General features: G+C 44.2%; 1 protein-coding gene across 1 annotated transcript; it reads left to right on the forward strand.

Moving 5' to 3' along the window:
• The first annotated feature begins 8,122 nt into the window (after positions 1 to 8,122).
• Positions 8,123 to 9,577, forward strand: LOC126913222 (gallinacin-9-like). Its single transcript, XM_050709444.1, has 3 exons — positions 8,123 to 8,180; positions 8,856 to 8,985; positions 9,523 to 9,577. Exons 1-3 carry the CDS (start codon positions 8,123 to 8,125, stop codon positions 9,575 to 9,577), a joined length of 243 nt encoding a protein of 80 aa, XP_050565401.1.
• The last annotated feature ends 946 nt before the right edge of the window (positions 9,578 to 10,523 follow it).

Raw genomic sequence — 10,523 nt, forward strand, 5'->3', positions numbered from 1 at the left:
GCAGGATGTGAGTTTCTGTGGGTCTTGCAGGGCAGCTGTTTGAGAGAGATTTGGAGTCAGGGTGGCCATGTATATGTATGTTTAAGGAAACAATTAATTTTCCTGGAAGTTATATACGAGGGTAAAGCACCAGTAGGGCCAACATTTCCCAGAACTCAGTATTTTTTACTTTATTTTTATTCATTCTTTTATTTTGAATTTTGATGGGAAAAACTAACTTTTTAAAGGAGCTTATTAGGAAAATATCTCACAGCATTTTCACTTATCAGAGGGAAAAATGTGTCCTCCATCTCTCTGTTCTTTTCATTTCCAAAATGACCTAGAAATTCAATTTGAAATACAAAAACTCTCTCTCCTTCCTCCCACAACTGTGCACCTCTTAGGTGACGATCAGTGAATTTGTGAGTGGATGGAGACAATTGCATGGGTATTTCACTTCTTACTTTGGAGACCAGTTTCTAATAAGGTCTGGAGTTTCCCTGATTTAAATCCTTTTAAATATGCATTTGGGGAGTTCAGTTTAGCTTAGGATAAAACATACTCCTTGGGCATTTTAGTTCTTAGAATAGTTCTGTTTAATTCATTGCCATGTGATGATCATTGACCACTGCAGCAATTATCCCACAAACTGAATTCAGTGGCAAATTAGGAAAGGTTCCTGTGTCTTTTGACAAAATGAACAGTTAGGGACTCACATCCTTATTTTTCTGAGTTTTTCGGGGTTCCTTATTCTGTTATTTACAGACTTGCCAGGATTTAAAGGTTCCCAGTAACTGAAGAAAGTGCGATGAGATGGCGCCAGGGAACAGCTTTCATAGCATTTGCTCAGCAGATGGAGGTCCTCAGTTGTTAGGTTAGCACAAGTTTGCTCAGACGACAGACTCAGTGGTTTCAAGGAACCCAAGTCACACCAATATTAGGGCATGTTCAGTGCTGTGACTTCAGTGATAAGGAAGGAATTCACTTAGGAATTCAGGAGAATAAATGGTGCAGATGCAACCTACTAGTAGATGGTTTTACAAAAGAATGACTCGATCCCCCCGTCTCCATGAAAGCTTGTTCCCTTTAGGAAATAATTTCTACTGATATCAAACAGACTGGTAAGAGCAGATGGGGGATTACCAACCCTGAATATCTGTAAGAACATCTGATCCAAGGAGAACTGGGGCTGGGAAAGGAACCTCCTGAGTTTGCTTTCAGGTGTAATTTTTCTGCAGAAATTCTCTTTCTGGGAAGAATGTCCCATATGTGATATCAAGGGATGCTAACGTTCAGGATTAAATATCTTCCGATCGTGCTGTTAGATTTACAGCTGGGCTGATTCACTGCAGTGGCCATCAGGGTATTCTGAGATACATCATTTTTTTTCTAGCTGAAGGTTCAACCTACTAGGAAAGAAATCTTTGAAGTGGGACACAAAAGGTTTGACTCAGTAGACTAAATTGTGGTGTTTAGTGGCATTTGAGGTGCCCTGGAGTATTTAAACCACATTTATAGGTCTGGCTGATATAGCTCATGACCGAACCCACCCCATACATTTATTCTGAAATATAATTAGCAGCTATTGAGTCTTTTAGAGATTGAGCTTGGATTCCACTTCAGCAAAACAACAAGAGCCTTTGCATCTTTACAGGATTTTGGCAGAGTAAGAAGAGAAGGCTGGGTCAGCGCCCTCATACCAGCAACATCTCCACTGCCTTGAGGAGGTGATTTTGATGGATTCCTCCTCCGTCTAAACCTGCAAATGAGCATTCCAAGAAGCTTCCAGAGGGCACATCCTGTTAGCGCACTGCTTCTGGAGATCCAGGTGTTTCCTTGCTGAAGTCACTCCCTTTTTTTGCTTTTAATCAATACACAAGCCACTTTGTCACCTTGGCCACCTATTCCAGCCTACCTCACAAGGATGTTTGGTTGTTCAATCTGTTCAGGTTCCTGCAGCTCTTGGAGCATGTGAAGCAAAAAATATATTATTATTTTATTCACACACAAAAATAAATGTCTTCTTAAACCAGTAACTATGATCCTATGATCTCTTATTGTTGCTAGCAGCAATTTTCTTTGTGTTTTTAACTTTTTTTTTTTTTAATCGAGGCTTGTAGAGTCTAGCAATGTCTTTAAACAAATCAGCCCATGAACTTTCACATATTCTGAAGGGGATTGGAAAAGGTGACAGCTAAAACAGAAACCAGGTTTGATAGTGGAACCAAAGTTGTTGAGAGGACAAGACTGAAAGCTGAGTGTGAGGAACTGTACAAGCATCTCTTGATAGTGGGTGGATGACAAAATGGCAATCAAGAAGCTCTTATGCTGTTGCAAACATGAAATATGTATAGTCCTGACTGTACAAACACAGTGATGGGGTCTGAACTATCACTCCACAGAAAAAAGGTTTTACATGATATATAAATTGTTTTCAGAAATATCAGACCTGTATTCAGCAGTGGTCGTAAAAGAAAATTAAAGGAAAGTTACTCTTAAGAAGAGTGATAGGAAAAAAATAACCTAATATAATGATGCCATGTATAAACACATGGTGCATCAATGAATGATGACTTTCATGAAAATCAGGTTTCTCCATCTCATAAAGTTTGCAGTAGACCTCACTGTGGTCCTTCAGTACTTAAAGAGGGCTTGTAAAAAAGATGGAAAGCAACTGTTTACATGGGCTGATAATGGTAGGACAAGGGGGGATGGCTTCAAGATAAAAGAGGGGAGGTTTATATCAGACATTAGGAAGAAATTGTTTACCATGAGGGCGGCGAGGCCCTGGCGCAGGCTGCCCCAAGGAGCTGTGGGTGCCCCATCCCTGGCAGTGCCCAAGGCCAGGCTGGATGGGGCTGGGGGCAGCCTGGGCTGGGGGCAGGGGTCGTGCCCATGGCAGCGGGCTGGAACCAGGCGGGCTTTAAGGTCTCTGCCAGCCCAAACCATCCTGTGATTGTATCCTGTAGGAAACATGATTAAACACAAAAAAAAAAAAAAGTGATTAAGCACCCCGTCAGTCAGAAAAGCAAAGCTTTGAGAGACACCATGGCAGGAAAGATTTCTTTTTTGGGAAAAAAAAAAAAAAAGTCTTCTGGAAGAAGAAATGTGGCTTGGAGAATGTTACGAGGGGAGAGTTATCCCGTGCCTTTTCCTACACAGGAAGAAGGAGGTATAAAATGTAGGAGAAACTTCAAAGAAATAAACTTTCACAAGGAGCTCCGTCCCTCCAACACACACACAAAAAGAGAATTGTTGCCATGGGCTTTGTGTATGCTAAAATGACAATTTTTTAGCACAGTCCCCAGCAACTTTTGGCCTGGATAACAGCCACTGATCCAAGCAATTCCCATACATAGTTCAAGGGAGAGTTCATATGTCGGACCTACCCAGTAGGTATTTTGGATATGGTTTCTCTGTGTTTTTGGAAGAGGGGGGAAATACAGATATAACCACGAGATCTATAATGCTAGAGTGCAAAACCAAGGTATTTTTTTCACTGCATCCTCCTACAGTTACAGACTCACAATCAACTTCTTTACTCCCACCATGACTAGTCATAGAAGCAAGAAGTCAATTATTTTGGAGTCAATTTCTTATACCTATCTTAAAAGGATGATAGGGTAACACAAGGCTGATTTCACCCAGGTGCATTAGGATTAAAATAAATAAAAAGGAGTTTCCACAAGACACTGGAGTCTACTTTTAGGCAATTTACTTGATCTCCATGTCTCTGAATCTCAGTTGATAACCAGCCAAAGAGATTGTTCTTTCCCTACAACTGTAGCCTTTTTTTGGGGGGTGGCAATAGGGTTGAGGTGGGTAGGTGGGAGAGGATTTAAATAGTCTAAAAAGAACTCCAATCAGAAACACAGAGGAAATGCAGAAATCAGAAAAGGTCAAATTAACACGGAGGTTGTGTGTCTGTTTATTTCCTTCCTCTTGTCTTAACTTCCCCATCAAACAATCCTGTCTTGTAAGCCTGAAGAGGACAGCACGTCCAACTTTTCCCCATTACTTTGCAAAGATACTGTACGAGACTTCTTATTCAATAAAATAAATAAATAAATAAATCAGATTAAATAAAAACAACCTCTTGATTTCTGCAGCTCTGGATCTGTCACATGAGGTTAGACCCCTTCTGAATTAACATCAGCAATGGGACTGTGTTCTGTAAGTGCTAAATGACACCATAGGGCTACACATTGCACCTATTTCTGTGGCTTATTAAACAGAAAAGGCTCAAGAACATAGCAGTAACCCATGTTTGAATCCACCTCAAGTACTTTTTCTGGTTGGGATAACCTTACAGAATATCCAACCAATCTTCAGGCAACTGTATTATTATCATTTTTTCTCCAGGACCCACTCACCTCTATTTTTAGATAAGATGGTATAAAGAAATTACAAAGTCTCCTTCTCAGCTGCTTTACAGGACCTCAAAAAATCTCGTTTGATTACCTGAAGGATGGACCCATTTTCAAAATACTGATTGTGATAAAGACTTCCCCAAAATCTGCTGATGGGTGACTTCTCCCCCTCACAGCTCTCTTCCATGGTAGGGAGCCAGATTGGAGATGCTCCCGTGGCTGATCTTGGGCAGGCACTTGGCGCAGTGGCCTGGATACCCCCACTGAAACCTGGTTTCATGCATGAGCAGCCTCTATCGAGTGCTCCACGAAGGGGAACGAACATCCTGTACCTTCTGCCCACGGCCACCTCCTCTGTGCCTGCCTGTGTCCGTGACACTTGCTGTCATTTCTTCCTTGCCCCTTGCTCTGGGACAGGGAAACTCAGCTTGCTGACTGCTTTTTATTTACTCCTAGGCTGTAAAAGATTTTGTCTAAACTGATTTTGCCCTTCTGCTCTGGCAGATTAATTGCCCATCAGTTATGATTCAAAGCAGAGACTATTTCGGGTCTGGAGACATTTGCACTCCTTGTCCTACAGCTCATAAAACAGAATAAAAGCGGAAAATTCCCAATATGAAAATAAAAAACAACAAACCTACCAAGTCCACGAAGGAATGGTGAGTCAAAAGGATGAAGTTACTTTTTCTGGGTGATGAATTTGCCTTTTTTTTTTCACAAGGGCAGGTCCTGTGCATACTCCTCTGCCTGCTCCTTTGCTACCAGGTCAAATATTAACCCTAATGCACACCTCGGGAATGACAGCTTCCTATCAGTAGCAGCCCCACTGCTTTCCCTTTGTGCTGGGGGCTGCTTGCCAGCACCTTCCCCTGGTGCCAAGGAGAAGGAAGAAGCAAGGCACCTCACCTAAGTTCCCTTTCCCTGTCCTGAGCCACTTTTGGGGGGCTTTTATGGCCCCAGTGTATTTACCTTCCAGAAGAAGGAGCTAGGACTCAGGACAAGCACTGCTGGGGCTCTCCAGCTGGAGTTGGGGGAGAGCAGTGAGGAAGATGGAGCTGTTCCCCCTTTCATTCCCTCTCCTGATATTTTTTTGGGTCCAAAGAGCGTTGAATAGCGTGTAACATGCCAACACCAGCAGGGTTGGTTCAGCAGCATCTCTCCCCCAAAACCAACACCCCTGGAACAGACAGGAGAAAATTTATTCAAGTGCATTTTCCTTCTCCATTAAGCCTGTGCAAATGTGGTGGCAAGCAGCTTCACCCTTGGGGTCTTGCTTTTTGCTGGCCATGTTCTATGAGCATGGACGGCCCCTTTCTTTCCCTCTTGTCTGATGCTCTGCTTTCAGAGATGGAGCCGTGTGTGCGCGAAACCTTGAGCGGGTGCACAGTATTTTGTGTTGTGGGGCTGCATTTGTGCCCTTGCTCACGGAGCAGAAATCAGAGGGCTGGTCAGTGCTTGCTCAAAAAAAAAAAAAACTATTTCAAGACATAGCGTGTGAGTGTTTTAACATAAAAGACCATCTTTGAGGAAAACATAGGAGAAATAACAGAGGATTCCTTCCTGATCTCCTTCCTGCAGGGAAAAAAAAAAAAAAAAAAAAAAAAGGAGGCACTGCAAAGAGGGGGACATAATGTCACCTCGTGTACCTCTCATCTCCATGGATGGGACCGTGAAGGCAACAGCCCGTTTAGGAACCTGTGCCTCTGCCTCAGCCACTGCTCTGGGCAGTGTGTGCAGACATATGTGCCCTTTCCATAGACCATCACTGCCCACCCCAATTCTCACAGATCCTGGCAGAGGTCTGGAGCTCTGTTTCCTCATCGTGTTCCCCAAAAACATCACTACAGCAATGTATTGGGTCAACCCACCACTGTCAGTCCAGGGGGTGCGAAGGGAAGGAAATGTAAGCTTGATATCCCCAGGCATCTTCTGGGTGCTGTGCCCTTCACATGAGACAGGAAGATTTGAGGCTCCCCTTCCTTTCCTTGGACCTCATGGGGTCATGCCAGTGCTGTCAGTCCTACCTGTCCCACCAGCATTACATAATTTCCCAGTCTGTTGGGCAGGGACAACAGCTCATGAAGCAATTAAGGGAATTTGTCCACTTTGCCACTTGCCTCTTCTTTTTTCTCCTCAACTTCCTCATCTGCCATCCACTGTAAAGAAGAATTTTGCTAGTTTCTAAAATCCTAGTCCTGACGTAGAAAACCAATGCATTTTTTCACAAGCTGAAGCACCCACTTCATGCCTGACACCCAACTTGTGGCAGCTGGTTTCCCAGACACAGAAGTCCATGTCCTCTGTGCTCAAACATAGCTGAATTCCTGCTGTTTATTCCCAATTGTTTCAGTTTGCTGCTCACACAGAAGCAGTAAAAAATTAAGCACCCTCATGACTTCATTTCATTAATGATTCTTGGCTTATGATGTTTGCAAAAAAAAAAAAAAACCACACGTGCAGTTCTCATATGCCTCAGGAGTGGCAATTCTTGTAGACAAGCACAAATATTGAGAGTGCTGTACAACGGTCTGGTGACACTTCCTCTGGTCCATCCTATAGATGGATGGTCCTTCACAGGCATGAGAAAAAAAAAAAAAAAGATGAGATTTTATTTATTTTTCAGATATAGGAAAACGTTACAAAGTGATAAGAGATGTGAAGACATCACACACAATTAGACACAAGCAGACCTGGTATGCTGAATCTAAGGAACTGGCCAGAGAGATGTGATTCTGTTTATAACCACATCAGGAAGGTGATTAGCTGCAAGGGAAAATGTTATTAAACTGAAGTCATTTGGGGCAGAGAATGAGTAGGTTTGAGGTCTCCACAGAGGCTTTGGAAGAAGGTTGAAACTGTCAGTGGGATACAGGAATTCAATGCTGGTAGCAGCAGTGAGGCACATAACCTCACCATTTTCAAGACATAGTTGGGTGCTGAAAGGGATTTGGGATGCAGTCTCCCATAATAAGGTGGCACAATGCACAGTGGTCTTCCTTCTAGGCCTTTCTGTCTAATGACTTCATTTTCCAGGTTCCTTAAAAATTAATGGTTAAGGTCTGAAATATAAGATGTAGATAACTGAGCTTTGAACCATGCAAGGAGAAAATCTGGGAGAACAGAGGTATTACCATGCTGAGATTTCACAGGCAGGGAGGGGGAATGTCCACAATCCTTTCACTCCCAATTCCTCCAGTTGCAGCCCTACAACTCCTATCCCAGTGAGGACTGAAGCTCTGACCCACTCCTCCGTAAAAAGAGGAGGGTCCATTGCCTCCCACTTCCATGCAGCCTTGCTATGCTAGCAGTGCCTTGGGGCTGGGAAGGGGACAGTCTGTCACAACACCATGGCCAAGAGCCACGGGGCATCAGCAAATCTGCATGGTTTACAGCGTTGTGGGTCATGGAAACCCACCTCTCTCCTCCTCCAATCCTGTGTCCTGCCCGGGTGCAGCCCACCAGCTGGCACCAGGCACGCGAGCACAGGGTGTTTTGGCTCCTCAGGTCAGCTAACATGGTTTGGTCATCATTCAGGTCAGGCATCTTCGAATGTGTCGGGTTGCAACATCTTCATACATCACCAATCTCTATAGTGATAGGGCAATGAACTCTCTGTTCTACAGACAACCACTCCTCCACCCCCTAATTGTCTGCACTGCTCAGTCCCAGAGCCTTTATAAGTACGGGGAGTAACCATCTTCTGCCTCATTCATCAGCTTCCGTCCATCTTCAGGTATCTTCACGCCTGCAAAGACTATCACTAGCTGGCAATCATGAGAATCCTTTTCTTCCTTGTCGCTCTTCTCTTCTTCATCTTCCAGGCTGCTCCAGGTAAGACAGAAAATATGTGAGATGGAGGCTAATGTGCAGAGAAGTCCTAACCTCTCTGCTCTTGGGCTCCGACTGACATACTATAAGTCCCCTTCCCTAGTTGTAGCCCTAACCTTTAACCTATTGAGTCAAGGTCCTTGATAGTCTTGCTGGTGGTCTCTTTCTAGCCTTATCCATCCTGTGTCCAGTTGTCTGACGGCATGATAGCAAAAAGATGGTCCTCCTGTGTATTCAGGCAGCTCTGTAGGCTGATACTTAAGATGTAACAATGCATTTCACGCTGCAATGTGGGAGCTTTCTCTTCTCACATTCACACCTGCACCTTGTCAGTGTGTGTTCTAGACTAGTAGGCCTCTATTTTGGGGAAAGAAAAAAAAAGTAGTTGAGACTGTGGTGCTTTGCCTGAACTCTATTGTCCATGTGCATTAAATGGGTTTCGAGCACATGCATCATTCCAGACTGTTATGGGGTCTTCAGAGAAGTTTAATCTTTCTCCACTGTTTGCAGTAGACTCAAATTTGTACTTACTTTCCTAGACCAGCAAATGCCAGTCTACTCAGAGAAGGGATGTAGAATTGCTTAGACCAAGAGCAGGCCTGGTTAAATTGATGCTGCAACTCTCCTTATCCTCTGCCTTGACAAATGAACATGAATTTTCCCTTGAATTTTTTGCAGCTTACAGCCAAGAAGCTGCTGACACCTTAGCATGCCGGCAAAACCGTGGCTCCTGCTCTTTTATTGCATGCTCTGGTTCTCTGGTTGACATTGGGACCTGCCGTGGTGGGAAGCTGAAATGCTGCAAATGGTAAGATGAATTCCTCCAGTGCAATGCTCATGCAAGTACAAATAGATTTACTAGGCTTTTCTTTCTCTTTGGCATGCAGAAAGACACCTCCTCCTGCTTCTTATGTCCTCCAAAAAGTAGAAATAATAATAAAAAAAAAAAACAACCAACCAAAAAAATCAACACTCTAATTCCTGGGCATTTGGCTGATAACCAAAAACAGAGCCTTGTGGAATTAAACAGAATATTTGCTGCTCAGGCAGCACACAGTTCCATGGAGCTGATGCTGGATTAGCCTCTGAACCCCTAGGAAATTTAGTTTCAAAGGAGTGTCCTGTCCTGCCTCCTTCATCTTTGAAGCCCATGGGCATTCTATATTATTTGGTCCCTGGTGCACCAAACGGCTTCAGGTTTCAGACAGAGATGATATAAAACATAACCAAAGTGAATGTTATGTTACCTGTAGGAGGCTAGAGGAAAGAAAAATGCCAGTCTGCTTTCTCTGAAAAAGCCACAGGGAGAATTTCCATACTGCTAATAACTTGGTTCTTCTTCCAGCATGAGCCTGGTGCCAGGGCACAACCAGCTCATCCTCAAACTCTGCCCCTACTAAGCAGTGTGGAGACAGCTGGCTTCAGACAGCTCTGAAGACTCCTCTTCAATCCACACAGGCAGTAGCACTGAACTTCACACCACCAAACCCCAAGGTTTTCAGCACAGCATAACCATTAGCAAGTCAGGACTCACACCTGCAATGCAGTTCTCCATCTGGGTTGCTTTATTGGGTCAAAGGGTCAGATATTAAACCAAATTAGACTGTAAGAGATCTTCCACCCTGTAGAAGTCCAACATTTTTTCTTCAGCACCCATGAGAAAGCTTCTGCATGTATTGGAGCTGTACTTGAGGGAGCAATGCTGTAATGTCACAGTCCAACTCTGCCATTGGTGGCATTTCACATCAAAGGAGCTGTAACAGATCCACACACTTTTGGATATTATAAATCTGTTGTTGCTGTAGTTGTTGTTTTGTTTAATTGTTCAATTACTTTTATTTTTAATTATTTGCCTTTATACTTAATTGAATTCGCTTTCTGTGAAACATCATGTTGAAGGATACAACAAAAGTGAGAGGCCTTGTCACACTTCTGAGGGCATGGAAGAAAGGGAGAGGGTCAACCATGCTTGCTTTATTCCTAAATTAGTTTTATTCTTAAGCCATATGCCCGTCAGGCATTCTGGGTCATCAGCAGCTGCAGCCAGCAAACTGTGGTGTGTGCTGAGTGGTAACATCCACATCCTCCATTTTATCTGGTTTGTCTTATGGCCCTTCTACTCAGCACCGGTGAGGCTGCACCTGGAGTACTGGGTCCAGTCCTGGGCCCCCAGCACAGAGAGACCTGGGCCCAGCGGGCAGAGCCCAGCCCAGGGCCCCCAGGGTGCTGCCGGGCCCGGAGCCCCCGTGCTGTGAGGAGAGGCTGCGAGAGCTGGGGCTGCTGGGCCTGGAGCAGAGGAGGCTCCGGGGGAGCTCCCCCATGGCCGTCAGTACCCGCAGGGAGGTG

The sequence above is a fragment of the Cygnus atratus genome, chromosome 3 (assembly GCF_013377495.2).
Source record: "Cygnus atratus isolate AKBS03 ecotype Queensland, Australia chromosome 3, CAtr_DNAZoo_HiC_assembly, whole genome shotgun sequence".
NCBI classification, from domain to species: domain Eukaryota; kingdom Metazoa; phylum Chordata; class Aves; order Anseriformes; family Anatidae; genus Cygnus; species Cygnus atratus.